The sequence below is a fragment of the Sander lucioperca genome, chromosome 6 (genome assembly GCF_008315115.2).
Source record: "Sander lucioperca isolate FBNREF2018 chromosome 6, SLUC_FBN_1.2, whole genome shotgun sequence".
Lineage (NCBI taxonomy): Eukaryota > Metazoa > Chordata > Actinopteri > Perciformes > Percidae > Sander > Sander lucioperca.
In genome coordinates, this window is record NC_050178.1 from 21,171,117 (window position 1) to 21,192,583 (window position 21,467).

Sequence of the window (21,467 nt, forward strand, 5' to 3'; positions counted from 1 at the left end):
GGATCTTACTCTTTAACTAAAAGGTCTATCTCTGTAGGGATCCATCCCATAATGTTGTCACACACTTAGAATAATAATCTGAGTCTGTCAGCAGCAACAACAGAACTTTTAGTGGACGTAAATACAGCTTACAGCTTGTTTCTCGCTTAAAACTAAACCGATTTCAAAGATTGTTGTTCCCATCAGTCACTTACTCAATCACACAGACACATACAAGCGCACACACACACTCAGACACACACACGTGGGTATGGGATCGGTGCTCGGTACCAGGAAGGAAGAAACGGTAACGGAACATCTCTAATCTAAAGCTGTAACGTTTGCATTCCTGCATCTTCATCTTTGATTTATTTTTCTTTACCCGTCTCAAACGTTAGCGGCCCCAATAACCCAGAACCGGTCAGTGGGGGGATGTTTTCAGGTGTGTGTGCCTCCCGAGAATGAAATAAAAGAGGATTTCAAACCTGCGCCGCTTTGACAACACGTTGGTGTCGCTGATCAACAGCTGACATTTGCTTTACTGTACTATAGGATATAAACAAATGGCTGTTTCAACTCTTTCTTCCTTTATTTTGGGGGGTTTATTTTATTTTCCTACACTGTTTATGGCAATAAAACTTTCATCATCGTACGTGAACTAGAATGTGTTTAATTTCAGGGTTGGGAGGGAGAATAAAGAGTAAAGCTCGCTCTGTTTCTGCCTCTCTGTGTCTCTCTGTGACCCACTTATTACTGGAAGGAAGGGGGGAAGGTAGAGGTACGTAGGGAGGAGGAAGGAGGTACGTAGGGGAGGAGGAAGGAGGTACGTAGGGGAGGAGGAAGGAGGTACGTAGGGAAGGAGGTACGTAGGGAAGGAGGAAGGAGGTACGTAAGGAAGGAGGTACGAAGGAGAGGAGGAAGGGAAGGAGGTACGTAGGGAAGAAGGAAGGAAAGAAGAGGGAAGGATAGAAAGAAAGTAAAGGGAGAATACTTAAGGAAGGACAGAGGGTTCAGTTTCCTATCCCAGAGGAGAGAAGAAACTAGAAAATATTCACATTTAACAAGTCTTAATATTTTAGGAAAAAGAGAGTTAGTAAAATAAAACTAGCAGTTGCAGTGCAAAATTAAATATTTCATGTGCTTTTTCAGTCACTTTTCAAATTCCTACGCCTATACACATTACTCTAGGCCATTCTTCTTTCAGGTATAATTCTAATGGTGACATTTCCCTTACAAAATCATTGAGCGTATTTCTTAGTACATGTGATAATCTCTCCAATGGCAAGATGGACATACATTTTTCATACCACATTGTAATATTAGGAGGATCTTCGTCTAACCATATATTTAGTATTGTGAGGCGTGCAGCATACAAAGCGACACTAAGAATGTACCTGTACCTATGATCACAATTGGTATCCAGTCCCAGTACAAAATGGTATGGATTTAGTGGAATATCAAACCTAAAAATGTTCTTAATCTCGTTTTGGACCGATAGCCAGAAACTTGAGATTCTTGGACATGACCACATTAGATGTCCATAAGTGCCACAGCTATTTTTACATTTCACACATAATGATAAGCACATAGGGTCATATTTACATTGAATAGCAGGGGTAACATGCAGTCTGTGGATAATCTTATATTGAGTCTCATAGGATTTATTAGAACATGTCATTTTCTTAGCATTCAACAAGATCCTTTTCCACATCCCCTCATCCAGTTGGGAACCAAAATCTTCACCCCAAGAAGTTTTGCGATTGATCGTAGGGATATTGACAAACATTTGAGAGTAAATATAACTCAATACTTTCTTCTTTAAAGAAGAAGCCTTTTAATAGTATATTTTCAAGCGGATTAATATTCAAGCCACTCATATATGATGGTATAGAATGTATAACTCCTAAGCTGTAAATAACAGAAAAATTGTGTTTGAGGGAGCTCAAATTCAGTTCTGAGTTGAGAGAAAGATTTTAAAATCCCATCTGAGATCAGGTGTTGTATTTGAGAGATACCAGCATCTTTCAATGTTTTAAAACCCACATCTAAACAAGACAATTCAAAGTCAGGATTGCAAACAATAGGCGCCAGAGCAGAGAATTGATTTTTAATCCCAAAATGTCTACGTACTTGATTCCATGTTTTAAGGGTATTTCTAACAATAAAATTATCTTTCATTCCCTGTAGTGAGATTGCATTATTCATAAAGGGCATATCTGACAGGACCAGTTCACAGCCGATATTTTCCAAATCCAGAAATGTGGAATTAGCATCATTTAACCATTCAGTATTATATCTTATTTGTGAGGCCCAGTGATAATACATTATATTTGGCAATGCTAACCCCCCTTTGTCCCTTGGTAACTGCAGTTTCTCCAATTTAAATCTTGGGCGCTTGCCCTTCCATACAAATTTACTTATCAAACTATGTAGTGATTTAAAAAACTTAACTGGAACATAATTGGGTAGCATCTGCAATGGATATAATAGCCTGGGTAAGACATTCATCTTAATAATGGCAACTCTGCCAAGTAATGATATTAACAAAGGACTCCATCTTTGAAGATTTTTTCTAATTTCATTCACCACTGGGTCTAAATTCATTTTTACCATTTCATCAAAATTACAGCAGACATTAATTCCCAAGTATCTAAACCCATGAGGATACAACTGAAAAGGAATGCAACCCGATAGGTCAGAACAAGTCAAGTTCCCTAGCGGTAAAACTAATGATTTTCCATGTTGACTTTATAGCCAGAGAACACCCCAAACTCATTTATTATCTGGACAACAGCTGAGACGGAGTAAATGGGATTGTTCAAAAATAAAAGAACATCATCTGCATACAGTGAAATCTTGTATATTTGTTTTTTAGTTTGAATACTGGCAACTGAGGAGCTAGATCTAATCATCTCCGCCAAAGGTTCCATTGCTAATGCAAATAATAAAGGAGTTAAAGGGCATCCTTGTTTGGTACCTTTACTAATAGAGAAAGAAGAAGACATTACCCCCATAATAGAAACTGATGCTTGTTGTGCAGAATATAACAATTTAACCCATTCAATAAACCCGTCTCCGAAAGCATACTCCTTTAAAGTTTTAAACAAATAATCCCACTCTATATGATCAAATGCTTTTTCAGCATCTAATGATACCACCGATGCATTAAGTTTCTGAATTTGAACATACTGTAAAATACCCCATAATCTCCTAATGTTTGAATATGATTGCCTGTTTTGGACAAAGCCAGTCTGGTCATGTCCCACAATTTTTGGTATAATATAATTAATCCTAGTATCAAGAAGTTTAGCTAGAATTTTTGAATAATCTGTGTTTTGAATACTTATTGGTCTATAGGATTCAGGATATTCTGGGTCTTTGTTTTCCTTTAGTGTCATATTAATTGTAGCCAATTGCAATGATTGAGGAAGCTTTTTAATTGACAAAGAGTGTTTAAACGTTCTAGTAATTAAGGGAGAGAGAATACCTTTAAAAGTTTTATAAATCTCTGGGGGGAGACCATCTGGTCCACAGGCCTTTCCAGCTGCTAAGGTGCCTATCACCTCCTCAACTTCCATACAAGATATAACCATTTCACACTTAATCCTATCTTCAGATCATCATCAGATACCTTAGGAAGTTTTATACATTGAAAAAAATCATTAATTTTATCATCCATGCCCACTGTTTTTGATGTATACAAAGATGAGAAAAATTCATTAAATACATTAGCAATTTCAATGTTTGTATAATGCAGCTTCCCATGTTTATCCTTAATTTTATTAATGGATTTGTTTGAAGGTGTATTACTTATAAGATTAGCTAAGTACCTCCCTGATCTATTGGCATATTCGTATATCTTGTGTTTTTGTCTAAATAAACCCTTTTCTGCATTCTGAGATAGGAGTGTGTTTAGGGCAGTTCTAGTTCTTATAACTTTATGCCCGTTCGCATTGCAGCCATTACGTTTATGCTCAGATTCAGCTTTTTGTAATTCCAACTCAAGACGTTTCTGTTCTTTCAACTTTTTTTTTCTTTTTTGCTGAATAATATGATATAATAATGCCCCTTAAATAAGCCTTAGTTGTTTCCTATAAGTTTGAGGGATTTGTGTATTCATTATCGTTCTCCTGGATAAACATTTTAAATTCTTTTTGAGCCATGGAACAAAAATCTGGGTCGGATAATATAGATCTATTACATTTCCAGCTGTATCTGTTTAAATTGTTATATGAAATGTACATACCAAAAAGACTGGAGCATGGTCTGATATATGAATAGATCCAATATTAAATTTTTCGATTTGTTGTATAGAGGATTGTGGAACAAGAAAAAAGTCAATTCTAGAGTAAGACTTGTGGGGATTAGAGTAAAATGTATAATCTTTATCAGCTGGGTTCAGCAGACGCCAAGCATCTATCAAACCAAGTTCGTCTAACATTTGACGGAGAGCTTTTTGTCTACGGGTTGGAATGGTCGATAGATTGCTAGGATGCTTATGTAATTTCCCATCTAACACAATTCCAGTCACCACCAATAATAACATTAGGGGCACTATATTGTACAAGCAATGAAGTTAATTTTGTAAATAGATTCCAATGGATATTTGGTGCAGCATAAACATTTAAAATGCTTATCATTTCGCCATATAAAAAGCCGTATAGAAACACAAAGCAACCATCTGGATCAGATTCACAATGCTCGACTTTTAGTGGAAGGTCCTTATTAATTAAAATAGTAACTCCCGTACTTTTTGCTGTAATATGAGGCAGAAAATACTTGCCCAACCCAATTTCTCTTTAATTTTGAGTGTTCAACCTTCATTAGATGTGTCTCCTGTAGCAGTCAAATAGCTACTTTCTCTTTTTTTAAGTAAGACAAGATTTTATTCCTTTTTATGGGATGTTTGCACCCTTTGATGTTCCAGGAACAAATTAAAATGGAATTATTGAATGACATGAGGAATTACATTTTATATATTTTACTGAGGCTTATATTCAACCACACTATATAAAATAATTTACTAGGCACTGCCCTGCTGATAACATACATGAATAAACCTAACTCATTTATAACATAGAAAAAACAAAATAAAACACTGACTTCACAATACATGAAACACATAAACCCACTCCTCCCATCCCAACAGCAAAAGGCCCAGCCCAAGTCCGAAAGACATGTTCTGTGCCCAACCATACCCTAACCACTGCAGGAAGGAGCCCATGTCTATCCATTATTTTAAATAGCAACATAATTCAAGCAAGAACTAATATTTTCCAAAATAAAAATAAAGACAAAAGAAAAACAGACAGACGGATTACTTTATCATTGGTGCGCACGAGAGTCTAATACTACACACTGATAGAACCCTGTCAGGCCATAGGTCAAGCAGGTTCACTGACCTGTATTCTATTTACGTAGATCTCTGCCTCTTCTGGTGAATGAAACCTCAATTGAGTACCATCATGTTCAATTGATAATATTGCTGGGAAGATCATAGCATACCGTATTCTTAGTTTCTGGAGTTTCTGTTTCACCGGCAGGAAAAGCCCTGCGTTTGGATTGCACCACTTCGCTGAAGTCGGGGAAAAAGTGAACTCTTGTTATCTTTGAACCGGAGCTCTCTTTTCTCACATGCCAGCCGAAGGATCTTCATCTTATCCTGGTAGTTAAGGAATTTCACAATGATGGGCCGAGGTCGCTTCGGTGTGTCGGTCCCAGCAAGCCGATGGCTCCGCTCCATACAGGGTGGCTCTGTGAAGTTTTCCTTCCCGAGTAGATCAGGAATCAGACGTCGCAGGAAAGTTATCATATTCGTTCCTTCGGATCCCTCCGGAATGCCAACAACCAACAGATTTGACTGTCTGTTTTTATTTTCCATATAGTCCACCTTTGATTGTAGCGAGGCCTGGTTTTTCTCCAGTACATAGATAGATAGATAGATAGATAGATAGATCTTTATTGTCATTGTATGCGATACAACGAAATTCTGTTGGAGCAATCCTCTCCAAATAGCAGCATAGAGTAAAAAAATAAAGATATACACATATATACACATCCATACACATACATGCATACATACGTACGCACGTACATGCATACATACATACGCACATACATACATACATACATACGCATACAGAGTAAATGACATGAATGCGTTTGAGCGCATCTGCTACGTCATCTTCGGCTTTACTCACTTTTTGTTGCATTTCTATATTTTGCTCTGACAAGTTGTTCATAGCAGTGTCAAGCTGATTTACTTTCTTGTCTAATGCTTGGATATTTGAGAGAACCTCCTGTTTGCTGTCTTCGATTGCGCGGAGTATAGTTTCCATTGTGTTTTCATTGTTTGCCATTGTTCCACTCGCGGTCAAACTTTTCGTGCAGCGCAGTTCCAAAAACACACTCCTGCGGCTTCCGAAGGTATAATGTTCAGCCCAGTTTCAAAACAGTTGGTTCGTAACTTAGAGAGTGTGTGTGTGTGTGTGTGTGTGTGTGTGTGTGTGTGTGTGTGTCCTCGAGATCTGACAACACACAAACACACGTAGCAGAGCTACCCACACCCATGTTTGTACTGTTGCTTAATTAAATAAAACATCAGAAGAGAGAAGTTGTCTCCGTCCGTGTTTTTAACAGACACACCTGGGGCGAAGTTGGAAACCAGGATCATCTTTAAATCCAGTCCTGATCTAGTCCTCACTAACACGGGCCCAATTATAGTATCTACATGAAAACTTCACTGTTGTTGCATGAAATGTGGTTTGTGTTTAGCCTACATCATCAGTTTCTATCATGTGAAATAAGAGGATAAGCCAGCCTGGTGGTCAAGCTGCAGACAGATGCTCCTCAACAGTGAGCTCCCCAGCAGTCAGCTCCCCCTGCTGGTCATAAGGGGCCTCTGCACCCCTTTATTTTCAGACCCCCCCACCAGCCTTTGGGCCACGCCTCCTCATTTACATTGACATGTGTCAAGTCCAAATGAAAAGCCAATGTTAAATGGAAATTCAAAAGCCAAATATTAAATCCAAATGAAAATCCAATGTTAAATTGAAATCGAAAAGCCAAATATTAAATCCAAATTAAAAGCCAATGTTAAATTTAAATTCAAAAGCCAAATATTAAATCCAAATGGAAAATTTAAAAAAAAAAAAATAATATTTTTAATTTGATCTCGCTTCGTTTTCTCTTTGGACTTTCAATTTGAATTATGAATAAATACTTCCTCCATAATGTTCAGCCCTGAAAAAAAATAAATAAATAAAACTTAGCAACGTTTTTTTTTTTTAACTGAATACTGTATTTGATGAATTGGGAGTGAGAACAGGGTGGACGCAGCTCCCCCCCCATGGCATGGTTTTATTTCAGTTAGCCTAATAGCTGGTTTAATATGCATTGAGAGATGTGTCACCCATGCACACACAATGAAATGTGTGAGGAGGTTCTTTAAAATTGATACCAGCAATTATATTTACCACTGACATTAATGGACCAGGACCACTTTAAGATTTTAAATGTACACTTTATTATAACACACTATATAAAAGGATAAAAACAGTTCTCAGGATTTAAAAATGTAACAAGAAAACCGACCGGTTTCAGTCCGAACTCCAACCACAATTTCAAAGTCCATACGGCGTCAGTCTGTTCGGTAAGCAGGTAGCGAGAGGGAGGGCTGATTCCGCCAGGGCAGCTCGGGCTTCTCTTCCCCTACGCCACTCCACGATGCAATACGATGCCAGCACTGGAGGCACTGAGGAGGAATAAGGACAGCCCTTAGTCAAGCACCACACACAAGAACAGCTTTCTCACACACCCGGAGTGAGTAGGCTAGAGGACATTCCTTCACTTATCTGAACACAGGCGTTGGTGAAGGGAATGTGATGATGTGTGTGTGGGGGGGGGCTATTTTAATTCCAAAGGCCAAGGGAACTTTATCAGGATGCATAGTATCCTGGATCCATGAAATAACTGGCCTTTAAAAATAAAAATCTGCCTGCCTCTATGGGAATTTAACATAGGGGTGTGCTGACTTATGTCCCCTGTATTTTAAAGGTCCCATGGCATGAAAATGTCACTTTATGAGGATTTTTACATTAATATGAGTTCCCCCAGGCTGCCGATTGTCCCCCAATGGCTAGAAATGGTGATAGGTGTAAACCGAGTATACCCTGGGTATCCTGCTCTGCCTTTGAGAAAATGAAAGCTCAGATGGGCCGATCTGGAATCTTCTCCTTATGATGTCATAAGGGGAAGGTTACCTCCCCTTTCTTTGCTTTGCCCACCCAGAGAAGTTGGCCCACCCATGAGAGAGAGAGACATCATGGCTTTCAAACGAGCAAAGTGGCAGTTGGTCAAGGCCACACCCCCCCCTCCACCTTGCCCCCCCCCCCCTCTCTCATCCTCAATAGCTACAGACACAGAAATGGCACATCCTAAGGAAAGCTCATTGTGGGACTGGATCTAGTGGCTGGAATTCTGCACCAAGGCTGAATTTCAGGAAAGAGACTTCAGATACAGTATTAGGGGACCACTAAGGTCTATATAAAAGAGACTTCAGATACAGTATTAGGGGACCACTAAGGTCTATATAAAAGAGACTTCAGATACAGTATTAGGGGACCACTAAGGTCTATATAAAAGAGACTTCAGATACAGTTTAGGGGACCACTAGGTCTATAAAAGAGACTTCAGATACAGTTTTAGGGGATCACTAAGGTCTATATAAAGAGACTTCAGATACAGTATTAGGGGACCACTAAGGTCTATATAAAAGAGACTTCAGATACAGTATTAGGGGACCACTAAGGTCTATATAAAAGACTTCAGATACAGTATTAGGGGACCACTAAGGCCTATATAAAAGCATCCAGAAAGCATAATGTCATGGGACCTTTAAGGAAGAACATTTATTTATGTACGATACATTATTCATTCACAAAGAAAATTGGTGTCCTTAAAGGTTGGATTTTTCCTCAGTTTTTTTAATTAAGGCATTAAGATCAATTTCCAAAAGATGATTTTTTTATTCCTCTTTTTATTAAACGTTAGCATGACAGCACAGTTACACATCAACAGTATCCATATTCAGTATAAGCCATGCAAGCATCAAAACACAGCCAAGACACAGACCCGAGCCATCTTCTTGCATAGAACTTGTGTACAGTATGTGCAAGAAAAAAGAAAATAAGCTGCAAATGTATCAACCTCATGGGTCATCCAATCTCTCCTCTTTCATAACCACAACATGGCCACGTTCAGCCCCGGAAAAAAACATAGCAACACGTTTTTTAACTGAAACGTATCTGATGCTGTCAGACACTGCCCAAGTATCTGTATTTGACGAGTTGGGAGTGAGAACAGGGTGGACGCAGCCCGCCCCCCCCCCTCCACTCCAACAATCTGCTGTGATATCCTCACCTGTCACCTGTTTGCATTTGGTTGGGTGGTGACACATGACTATAGTCATATAGTCTAACCAGTCATACTGCATATTCCATAGTGAGGTGTGGCCACACACACAAAAACACACTCAATCACAGAAACACACTTAAACACTCTCTGATGAGGGATAAGAAGCGTCGCTTCACTTCCTCTGATGGAAGTTGAAGCTCCTTTTCTACGCAGACCTGCTGAGGACAGAAGAGACGCACGCTGATGGCTGAAAGTTCAGTAAGTGGAGCTATGATTGGTTGAGATGATGTCATTGAATGTTGTATTTTGGAGAAATGGTTGAATTGACGGTGAAAGTGTGACTGTTTAAAGCTGTGAATCGAGATGGCCGCCTGTGTGAGCAGCAAGCAGAGAGAAGTCCAGATAAAGTGTTGCTTTGAATGAGAAAGATGAGTTCAGTGTGATTTAGGGTCTGTCAGGGCTCTCAGAGATGTGTAGGGGAAGGTCACAGACGGGCGAGGATTAGGACTCAGCAGGAAACACTTTGTTGCTGCAGTAAAAACAAGCTGTGATGTAACGTTGTTGGGCAACTGATCAGCGTCATGGCATGGTTTGTGGAAAGTCTTATGGAAAGTACCCCATGCCAATCTCTAGGTATGGTGAATGGTATGTGATGATGTGGGGGTATGGTGAAGGGTATGTGATGATGTGGGACTATTGTAATTCCAAAGGCCAAAGGGAACTTTATCAGGATGTATAGTATCCTGGATCCATAAAATAAAAGGTCCCATGGCATGAAAATGTCACTTTATGAGGATTTTTAACATTAAAATGAGTTCCCCCAGCCTGCCTATAGTCCCCCAGTGGCTAGAAATGGTGATAGGTGTAAACCGAGCCCTGGGTATCCTGCTCTGCCTTTGAGAAAATGAAAGCTCAGATGGACCGATCTGGAATCTTCTCCTTATGATGTCATAAGGAGCAAGGTTACCTCCCCTTTCTCTGGTTTGCCTGCCCAGAGAATTTGGCCCACCCATGAGAGAGAGAGAGAGACATCATGGCTTGCAAATGAGCGAAGTGGCTTTTGGTCAAGGCCACACCCCCACCCTCCCCCGTCCACCTTGCCCCCCCTCTCTCCTCCTCAATAGCATTTAAAACTACAGACACAGAAATGGCACATCCTAATGAAAGATCATTGTGGGACTGGCTCTAGTGGCTGTAATTCTGCACCAAGGCTGAATTTAGGGAAAGAGACTTCAGATACAGTATTAGGGGACCACTAAGGTCTATATAAAAGAGACTTCAGATACAGTTTTAGGGGACCACTAAGGTCTATATAAAAGAGACTTCAGATACAGTATTAGAGGACCACTAAGGTCTATATAAAGAGACTTCAGATACAGTTTTAGGGGACCACTAAGGCCTATATAAAAGAGACTTCAGATACAGTTTTAGGGGACCACTAAGGTCTATATAAAAGAGACTTCAGATACAGTATTAGAGGACCACTAAGGTCTATATAAAGAGACTTCAGATACAGTATTAGAGGACCACTAAGGTCTATATAAAAGAGACTTCAGATACAGTATTAGAGGACCACTAAGGTTTATATAAAAGAGACTTCAGATACAGTATTAGGGGACCACTAAGGTCTATATAAAAGACTTCAGATACAGTATTAGGGGACCACTAAGGCCTATATAAAAGCATCCAGAAAGCATAATGTCATGGGACCTTTAAGGAAGAACATTAATTTATGTACGATACATTATTCATTCACAAAGAAAATTGGTGTCCTTAAAGGTTGGATTTTTCCTCAGTTTTTTTAATTAAGGCATTAAGATCAATTTCCAAAAGATGATTTTTTTATTCCTCTTTTTATTCAACGTTAGCATGACAGCACAGTTACACATCAACAGTATCCACATTCAGTATAAGCCATGCAAGCATCAAAACACAGCCAAGACACAGACCCGAGCCATCTTCTTGCATGGAACTTGTGTACAGTATGTGCAAGAAAAAAGAAAATAAGCTGCAAATGTATCAACCTCATGGGTCATCCAATCTCTCCTCTTTCATAACCACAACATGGCCACGTTCAGCCCCGGAAAAAAACATAGCAACACGTTTTTTAACTGAAACGTATCTGATGCTGTCAGACACTGCCCAAGTATCTGTATTTGACGAGTTGGGAGTGAGAACAGGGTGGACGCAGCCCGCCCCCCCCCCTCCACTCTAACAATCTGCTGTGATATCCTCACCTGTCACCTGTTTGCATTTGGTTGGGTGGTGACACATGACTATAGTCATATAGTCTAACCAGTCATACTGCATATTTCATAGTGAGGTGTGGCCACACACACAAAAACACACTCAAACACAGAAACACACTTAAACACAAGGTTCTACAGAGAAGAGATATATCACAGCTAAATTATCAGGAACTTGTGTACAATATGTGCAAGAAATAAGAAAATAAGCTGCAAATGAATCAACCTCCTGGGTAATCCAATCGCTCCTCTTTCATAACCACAACATGGCCACGTTCAGCCCCCAAAAATCGTAGCAACGAGTTTGTTTTAACTGAAATTTATCTGACGCTGACATACACTGCCCAACTGTCCAACCAAATATAGTCCAACCAGTCAGAAAGTAAGGTATGGCCAAGGTGTGGCCAAGGTGTGTAAACTTATGAGCACCACTGTATATTCCTGGTGTAATGTCTCCACCTGGTGGCGTCAGTCTGTAACTACAGCTGATATATTCCTGATGTAGTGTCTCTACCTGGTGGAGTTAGTCTGTAACTGCAGCTGAAGCAACAACAACAGATGGAAACCTGACGTGTTGAAGGCCTTTAAAAAAGTTGCTCTCATGTCTTCTTATACATACACTGTAACAACTTTCTGTAGTTTTTGGAGCATTGCTAATACACAATCAGATACTGTGTAGCTACCACTTTAACTTGTGTGATAAAATTGGTGTAGTCATCATTTGAATATCTATATGTGCTATACTGTGCACCCTTGTTTGAGTATGCTGCTTCATTCATTTTATGCAAATACAAATTAGATAAATATCATAGATAGAATAATAGTTAGATGAATTAGATAACATATGAACTGCATGCATAAAGGATATTTTTTTTGTAAAATGTACATTTAAGGTTGATGGTAAATAGTAAACGGTCTTAAACATGGTTTTTCATGGGGAAGCAAAGTAAATGCCTCCTGCATCTGTGTGATTCAACAGGGTTGGGCAAATTACTCAGAAAAAAAACAAAACACAAAATAAGAATGCACAATCTGTTTAGCAGCTTCTTTTAAACTCATCTCATTTTATTTGTACATAATTAGCCTTACAGGAGTCAACAACCAGCCAAACATTCTTAATTCAGGCTGTTATATTACAAAGACTATCACACAGTCACATATTTCAGTTTTTCTCCATTGTTTTCACACATTTTCTGAAAGCATGCCTCATACTCTCAGAACTCTACACACAAATCAAAACACACACACACACACACACATACACACACACACACACACACACACACACACACACACACACACACACACACACACACACACAATGGGCAAAACCCCTCAATTCTCCTGCAAAATGGAACTTTACATTCAAAACAATGTTATTTCTTCTCAAAATGGTATTTTGTTTTCAAATGACCACACAAACCATCCTATGAACAGACATTTATAACAACCAGTTGAACACTGATGTGCTCAATGTAAAACACTCCTCCATTCGTCATCATGACTTAGGCCTTTTTTTTGTTCAGTGTTACACTTACTACAGACAGTACATACATAAGTGTGTTGTAAAATATTTGAGAATATTGTTTTCATACTCAGAACACACAAATACACAGTAACAAATATATTTTATTTTTCCCACAAAAACAATGTACGATGCAACCAACACAAAGTTGCACATACAGTAGTCTACATACAAAACAACAGAAGAATTTACTGTATACAGTTACAGTAAAAATAAAATAAAACTATGCTGCAACCTCTCTTGTGTTTGGGTCTGGCCACAGCACCTCATCCACATCACAAGCAATGTTTTCCCTGGCCAAGCAGCGGGAGGAATATGGCCTAGCATGGTGAATCCAGCCATGAAAAGCATCCACTGCTATATCTCCATATGCGTGCGTCTTCCATAGCTTGGAGAAGGGGTATACGCGTTTGTGGTCACACACTTTCCAACTCCAGGCAGAAAAATTTTTCCAAAACAGAAGAGCTCACCTGTTCAATTCAATTCAATTCAATTTTATTTATAGTATCAAATCATAACAAGAGTTATCTCGAGACACTTTACAGATAGAGTAGGTCTAGACCAAACTCTGTAGTTTACGAAGCCCCAACTATTACAGTGGTTGCCTCAAGAGCAAGCATTAGCAGGAGCTATTGCGACAGTGGCAAGGAAAAACTCCCTTTTTTGTTAGGAAGAAACCTCGGACAGACCCAGACTCTTGGTAGGCGGTGTCTGACGGCACCGGTTGGGGGAGTGGTGAATGGTGGCAATAATAGTCATAATGAAGATAGTGAAACAGTGACCACAATGGTAGTCGTAGTAGTTCATGTCATAGTAGGGCACAGCAGGGCGTTACGGGGTGTAGTGTGGCACAGCAGCCTGGGTGGACGCGGTTGGATGCAGCAGGACGCAGTCAGACACTGCAGGGAATCGCAGAGCGTAGCAGGGTGTAGTAAGTCCATAGCGTCAGCTGCACCCAAGACCCCGGTGTAGGTGCCACCCAATTCCAAGGTGATGTTCTGGGTGAAGAAGAAGCATAGGGACTCCGGGGAGAAAACTCCCCAGAGCTAGGTTAGTAACAAGCATTTCTGGGACTAAGATGCACACAAAAGAAGACAAGTGAAAAGAGAGAAGAGGGAGCAGCTCATTGTGTCCTTGGAAGGAAGGAACTTCCGACAGCAGTCTAGATTTATAATAGCATAACTAAGAGAGGCAGGCTAAAGAGAGGGGCCGGACCGGGCTCGTACTCTCCTCTGCCGGAACGGGCTGTACTTCCTGCCTCCCTCTACTCTACTCTACTATGCTGCAACTCCTCACTCCCTAACTATAAGCTTTATCAAAGATGATGGTTTTCAGTTTATTCTTAAATGTGGTGATGGTGTCTGCCCCCCGAACCCAAGTTGGGAGCTGGTTCCACAGGAGAGGAGCCTGGTAGCTGAAGGCTCTGGCTCCCATTCTACTTTTAGAGACTCTAGGAACCACAAGTAACTCTGAGTTCTGGGAGCACAGTGCTCTAGTGGGACAATAAGGTACTAAGAGCTCTTCTATGTATGATGGTGCTAGACCATTTAGTGCTTTGTAGGTCAGGAGAAGGATTTTAAATTCAATCCTGGATTTTACAGGAAGCCAATGCAGAGAAGCTAATACAGGAGAAATATGATCTCTTTTCTTAGTTCTTGTCAGAACACGTGCTGCAGCATTCTGGATCAGCTGGAGGGTCTTGAGGGACTTATTTGAGCAGCCTGATAGTAAAGAATTACAGTAGTCCAGCCGGGAAGTAACGAATGCATGGACTAGTTTTTCAGCATCATTTTGCGAGAGGATGTTCCTAATTTTGGCAATGTTACGAAGATGGAAAAAGGCTGTTCTTGAGGTTTGTTTTAAGTGGGCGTTAAAGGATAGATCCTGGTCAAAAATGATTCCTAGATTTCTGACAGTAGTGCTGGAGGCCAGGGCAATACCATCTAGGGTAGCTATATCTTTAGATAATGAAGTTCGGTGGTGCTTGGGTCCCAGCACAATAACTTCCGTTTTGTTTGAGTTTAACATCAGAAAATTGTGGGTCTCCAGGATTTTATATCTTTAATGCACGCTTGAAGTTTAGCTAACTGACCGCTTTCGTCTGGTTTAATTGACAGATATAATTGGGTGTCGTCTGCGTAACAGTGAAAGTTAATTGAGTGTTTCCTAATAATATTGCCTAGGGGAAGCATATATAAAGAGAATAGAATTGGTCCAAGCACTGAGCCTTGGGGAACGCCATGGCTAACTTTAGCGTATTTGGTTGGTTTATCGTTAATATTAACAAATTGGGATCGCTCAGAAAAATAGGACTTAAACCAGCTTAGTGCGATTCCTTTAATGCCAACTAAATGTTCCAGTCTCTGTAAGAGGAGGGTATGGTCAATAGTGTCGAATGCAGCACTAAGATCTAATAAGACAAGTACGGAGACAAGTCCTTTGTCAGCAGCAGTTAGAAGGTCGTTAGTGATTTTCACCACTGCCGTCTCTGTGCTATGATGCATTCTAAATCCTGACTGAAAGTCTTCAAATAGACTATTTCTATGCAGAAAGTCACACAATTGATTAGCGACTACCTTCTCAAGGATTTTGGAGAGAAAGGGGAGGTTAGATATAGGTCTATAGTTGGCTAAGACCTCAGGATCGAGGGTGGGTTTTTTCAGAATAGGTTTTATCACAGCTACTTTAAAAGACTGCGGTATGTGACCTGTTAATAAAGACATATTGATCGTATCTAGTAATGTGGTGTTGACCACGGGTAACACTTCTTTGAGTAGCCTCGTTGGGATGGGGTCTAAGAGACAGGTAGATGGCTTTGCTGAAGAGACCTTTAACATTAATTGTTGGAGGTCTATAGGATAAAAGCCGTCTAAGTATGTATCAGGTCTTATCGTTCTCTCTAGCTCTCCTGCGCCCAATGGTGAGCCGTTAGAAGCTGTGGGCAGAAGGTGATGAATGTTTTCTCTAATTGTTATAATTTTATCATTAAAAAAGGTCATGAAGTCATCACTGCTCAGAGCTATAGGAATAGATGGCTCAACAGAGCTATGACTCTCTGTCAGCCTGGCCACAGTGCTGAAAAGAAACCTTGGGTTGTTCTTATTTTCTTCTATTAGTATTGAGTAATAGTCCTATCTGGCATTTCTGAGGGCCCTCCTATAATTTTTTAGACTATCTTGCCAATCTACACGAGATTCTTCCAGTTTGGTGGAACGCCATTTGCTTTCAAGTTTTCGTGAGATTTGTTTTAATTTGCGAGTTTGGGAGTTATACCAAGGTGCTAGTTTCCTTTCCTTCATCATCTTCTTTTTGAGAGGAGCAACCGAGTCTAAAGTAGTCCGTAGGCAGGCCGTAGCAGCGTCTACAAAGTTATCAATTTGGGAGGGACTAAAGTTAACATAACAGTCCTCTGTTATATTAAAGCAGCCATATTATGCTCATTTTCAGGTTCATAATTGTATTTTAAGGTTGTACCAGAATAGGTTTACATGGTTTAATTTTCAAAAAACACTATATTTGTGTTGTACTGCACCGCTCTCTCTCACTGCTGCAGATCCTCTTTTCAGCTGGTCTCTGTTTTAGCTACAGAGTGAGACCTCTTTTCTTCTTCTTCTTCTGTACTATCTTTGATTGCACTGCACATGCCCAGTAGCTCAGATGTAGATCATGTCAGCTAGCTAGCTCCATAGACAGTAAAAGAAAGGCTGTTTCTACAACTTTGGTCAGTTACAAGGCAGGATTAGCTGGGAGACTTCTAAATGAGGGCGCACATGTAAGTAGTTCTTTTGTAGATTATGGTGAACTTGTGTGTGTTGTAGCAGTGCTTTGCTATTGAGAACGAGGTAGCATGCTAGCGTTAGCATGCTAGCGTTTGCCATAGCGTTAGCATGCTAACGCTACGAGCTAATGGTTGCGGTTAGCCTGCTCGTTTCGGCTTGTGACGTCACAAGCCGTGCCGATTTTGAACAGCTCACCCAGAGACTGAAGGCAGGACACATTCAGAAACTGTATCTCACTCTAAACAGCATGGGTGGATTTTTTTCAAAGTTTGTATGTGTGTGGAAGCACCAGAGACACAACATAACACCCCAAATCCCAGAAAAAGTGATTTTTTCATAATATGGGCACTTTAAGGCATGACATTGAGTTAAATGCTGTTGGAATATCTTCCTTAAATTTAGCTGTAGCACTGTCAGATAAGCATCTAGTGTAGAAACTTTTATTTAATTTCGTATAGTCTGGTAGTAGGAATTCGAAAGTTATTAAAAAATGGTCTGATAATAAAGGATTCTGCGGAAATACTATTAAATCGTCAATTTTGATGCCATATTCTAGCACAAGGTCGAGGGTGTGGTTAAAACAGTGCGTGGCCTTATGCACCCTCTGACTGAAACCAATTGAATCTAGCAGTGAATTGAAAGCAGTACTAAGGCTATTGCTGTCAACGTCCACATGGATATTAAAATCACCTACAATAAGTACTTTGTCTGATTGAAGGACTACGCATGATAAAAACTCTGAGAATTCAGATAAAAATTCAGAATACGGACCTGGAGCTCGGTAAACAACAACAAATATAATTGGCTGTACTGTTTTCCATGTTGGGTGTTGAAGATTAAGAACAAGGCTTTCAAACGAGTTATAATTTAGTTTAGGTTTAGGATTAATTAACAGGCTTGAGTCAAATATGGCTGCAACTCCCCCTCCTCGGCCTGAGCCTCGTGGAATTTGGGTATTATTATGACTGGGAGGAGTGGCTTCATTTAAACTAACATATTCGTCATGGCCCAGCCAGGTTTCGGTGAGGCAGAATAAATCAATGTGGTTATCTGATATCAATTTGTTTACCAATAATGCTTTCGATGACAGAGATCTAATATTTAATAGTCCACATTTGATTTTCCTATTCTGTTCTATCATTGCAGTGGTTTTTTTAATTCCAATTAGGTTGTTTAGTATAGCACCTCTTTTGTTAGTGTTTTGTTTAAACGGTCTCAGTCGGGGGACAGACACGGTGGTTATGGGATTATGAATGGGTGATTGCTCTGAAGGGAGCACAGAGGGGCGTGTAGCGCTGTATCTCTGATTATTGATTTTGGGAGAGTGTGTCTGGTCAGTGTGCTTGTGAGAGTGTTTACGGGATGCAAGTCTCGCCTTGTGCGCCCACACTCCTGAATCCGAGTGGACATGTCGTTATGTCCACAATGGACCACGATGCGTTTGATAGAGGTCGGAAATGAGGGTATCAGGTCCACAACTTTAGCCAGGATGTCTGCAACTTTGGCTCCAGGAAAACAGTGTGTGACAGCATTATGAAACCGTAGGTCTCTAGTGATGGAGTCCCCAATAATTACTGTGGTTAGGGGGAAGAGCGGACGAGGAGTGGGGGGGTGTGGATAGCCGGTGACGGGAGCAAAACAGTCAGTGTCGGTTTCAGATGGGCAGGGAAAAGAAGAGGAAGATTGCTTACCGTTCGGCTGTGGAGATTGTTTTTGAGGAACGTTGTCATTTGGCCGATCCAGGCAGTGTAGGCCACCGGACCGTCTGACTACCGCATCCCTCAGAAGCTTTCGCCGCGCGGTAGCAATCGTCTTCCGTGACGACGGCTGGTCAGTCTGCTTTGAAGCGGTATCCTGGAAGGCCGCCGAGAGAGATGAGATCCGGAGAGACTGATTATGAGCCACGTCCAAGCAGGCGGTTAACAAAGCATCTTTGGTCTTTAAGTCCTCAGAAAGCTGACGAACATCTTCCCTGAGGTCAGCAATTTCTTTGTTTGTATTACAGTTTTTCCTCAATTGTTTACACACATTTTCTGAAAGCATGCCTCATATTCTCAGAACAATACACACAAATCAAAAAACACACACACACACACACACACTGGGAAAAACCCCTCAATTCTCCTGCAAAATAAAACTTTACATTCTAAACAATGTTATTTCTTCTCAAAATGGTATTTTCTTTTCAAATGACACACACAAACCATCATATGAATAGACATTTATAAGAACCAGTTGAACACTGATGTGCTCAATGTAAAACACTGAAAACACTTCTCCATTCATCATAATGACTTAGGCCTTTTTTTTTGGTTCAGTGTTACACTTACTACAGACAGTACATAAGTGTGTTGTAAAATATTTGAGAATATTGTTCTTATACTCAGAAAACACAAATACACGGTAACAAATATATTTTATTTTTCCCACAAAAACAATGTACATCCCATTCCAAACCAACACAAAGTTGCACATACAGTGGTCTACATACAAAACAACAGAAGAATTTACTGTATACAGTTACATAAAATAATACCGTAATAAAAAAATTAAAAAAAACCTATGCTGCATCCTCTCTTGTGTTTGGGTCTGGCCACAGCACCTCATCCACATCACAAGCAATGTTTTCCCTGGCCAAGCAGCGGGGGAAATATCGCCTAGCAAATATCGCCTTTTTGTGAGGTTGAATCCAACCTCATCAATGAAGATGAACTGGTGCTCCACTGCAGCCACCTCTAGCTCAAGGACTCTCTGAAACACACAACAAGATCAGAAATAGACATGAGTGGTCACTATTGTGGAGCACAATCATTATGATTACAATACTGAAATATGTATAATTTATACAGTGTTGAGAGTATGCATCAATTGTGGGATTGTATAGGACTCACTTGCACATAGTTACGTTGCAATTCTTTGACTCTTTCTGAATTGCGTTCAAATGGCATCCTGTAGAGACCTGCTTCATCCTCAGATTATTTCTTTTATGCTAAAGCTCTGATTGCTAATTGTAAAAATGTGTGATGGGTGTTTGCCCATGTGATGAGTCAGTGTGCATATTTGAATGGCAGTGTGTTCCTTGTGAAAACAAGAGATTTTCTTCATGAAAACTGTGCCAAATGCAGAGAATTGTGTGTAGTGTTTTGAAATAAGTGTGTTTTAGAACTGCAATTTGAGTGTAAAGCAGGAATTGTCCTTGTAGTTTAGCATAATTGGTTCAGGGGGTTGGTGCATGAGTTACATGTTGTGGTCATTGTGTCTCAAGGACCAGTATTTGTGTGTAAACAATTGAGAAAAGCTGTAAGTGTTATCTTATACAGTATATCCAAGATCCTGTAGGACTTCGAGATCCAGACTGAACTTGCCACTGTCGCACCAAATGCCTCTCGGGGGGAATTACAGTACATGTCATTTAGCTGACGCTTTTATCCAAAGCGACTTACAATTGCTATATATGTCAGAGGTCACATGCCTCTGGAGCAACTAGGGGTTAAGTGCCTTGCTCAGGGGCACATTGGTTGATATATCGCAGTGGGAATCGAACCCGGGTCTGTGTCATATCCACTGCGCCATCACCACCCAGAAAGAAAGTGAATAAGCCTGGGTCTAGACTCTACCTGTGAATTGACTTGAGATAACTTCTCTTATTATTTGACACTATAAATACAATTTGAATTGAAATTGAAGAATGAATATGAGAAGCTTGGAAAATACCATCGCCTTAGAGGGGAGCTAAAAAAAAGTTATAGAAAGTGAAGGCAACAGAGGTATATGAGCTGACAATGTTTTTTTATGTTTCTTTTGTCTCTTTGCAGGAACCAAAGATGGAGACGCCTCAAGAGGTCGTCTTAAGAGCTTTACAAGATTTGGGAGCTGAGGACTTTCAAACATTCCAGTGGTACCTGCAGCAGAAAGGGGCCCTTGAAGACTTCCCAGCAATCCCAAAGAGCAAACTGGAGGATGCAAACAGGGTGAAGACAGTGGACCAGATGTTGTCGACCTACAGTATGAACACTATTAAAGTGACCAGAATAGTTTTAAGGAAGATGGATCAGAATGAGCTAGTGAAGAATGTATCAATCACCATCTCAGAACCTGCAGGTAAGTCATAATATTATGAAATACAAAATGGATGTAACAAAATCAAACATATCACAATGTCTTCAACAAACATTAGCTTTTTAGCCAATGTCTCCCTCTTATCTCCAAAGATAGACGTATATATTGAGCTTACAACAACAGAACAAGCTACCAACACACATCTACCACAGACACAAAATGTAAAGTGTCTCCAAGAACAAAAGTTGATGAACAAAGTCAGACAATTCAGTTTTTGTTGGCTCTTCTGGTTAACAATTCCACACACTGATGCCACTGTGAGAAACACCTTGTAAAATATTACTTCCCATCCCTCTGTAATTAAGTCATGCACCTTCTCGTTTCTTTGGAGACCACAGAGTCCATGGATGCATGACTTGGACACACAACATATCAGTTGTTGTTGGGAAATAATAAATCATTTTA

General features: G+C 40.1%; 1 protein-coding gene and 1 long non-coding RNA gene across 2 annotated transcripts in view; one reads left to right on the plus strand and one right to left on the minus strand.

Annotated features, from left to right (window-relative positions):
• Window positions 1-11,759, minus strand: LOC116052961. The gene is made up of 3 exons (XR_004105702.1): window positions 11,749-11,759; window positions 6,926-6,930; window positions 1-193 (listed from the first exon to the last, which is right to left on the minus strand). It is a non-coding gene; the product is annotated as an uncharacterized LOC116052961 (long non-coding RNA).
• Window positions 9,541-21,467, plus strand: part of LOC116052946 (NACHT, LRR and PYD domains-containing protein 3-like) — a 27,868-nt gene continuing 15,941 nt past the window's right edge. Inside the window, exons 1-2 of the mRNA XM_031303801.2 lie at window positions 9,541-9,651; window positions 20,759-21,044. Coding sequence (XP_031159661.2) covers window positions 9,637-9,651; window positions 20,759-21,044 — 301 coding nt within the window. The 5' untranslated portion in view covers window positions 9,541-9,636. The remainder of the gene's footprint in view (window positions 9,652-20,758; window positions 21,045-21,467) is intronic.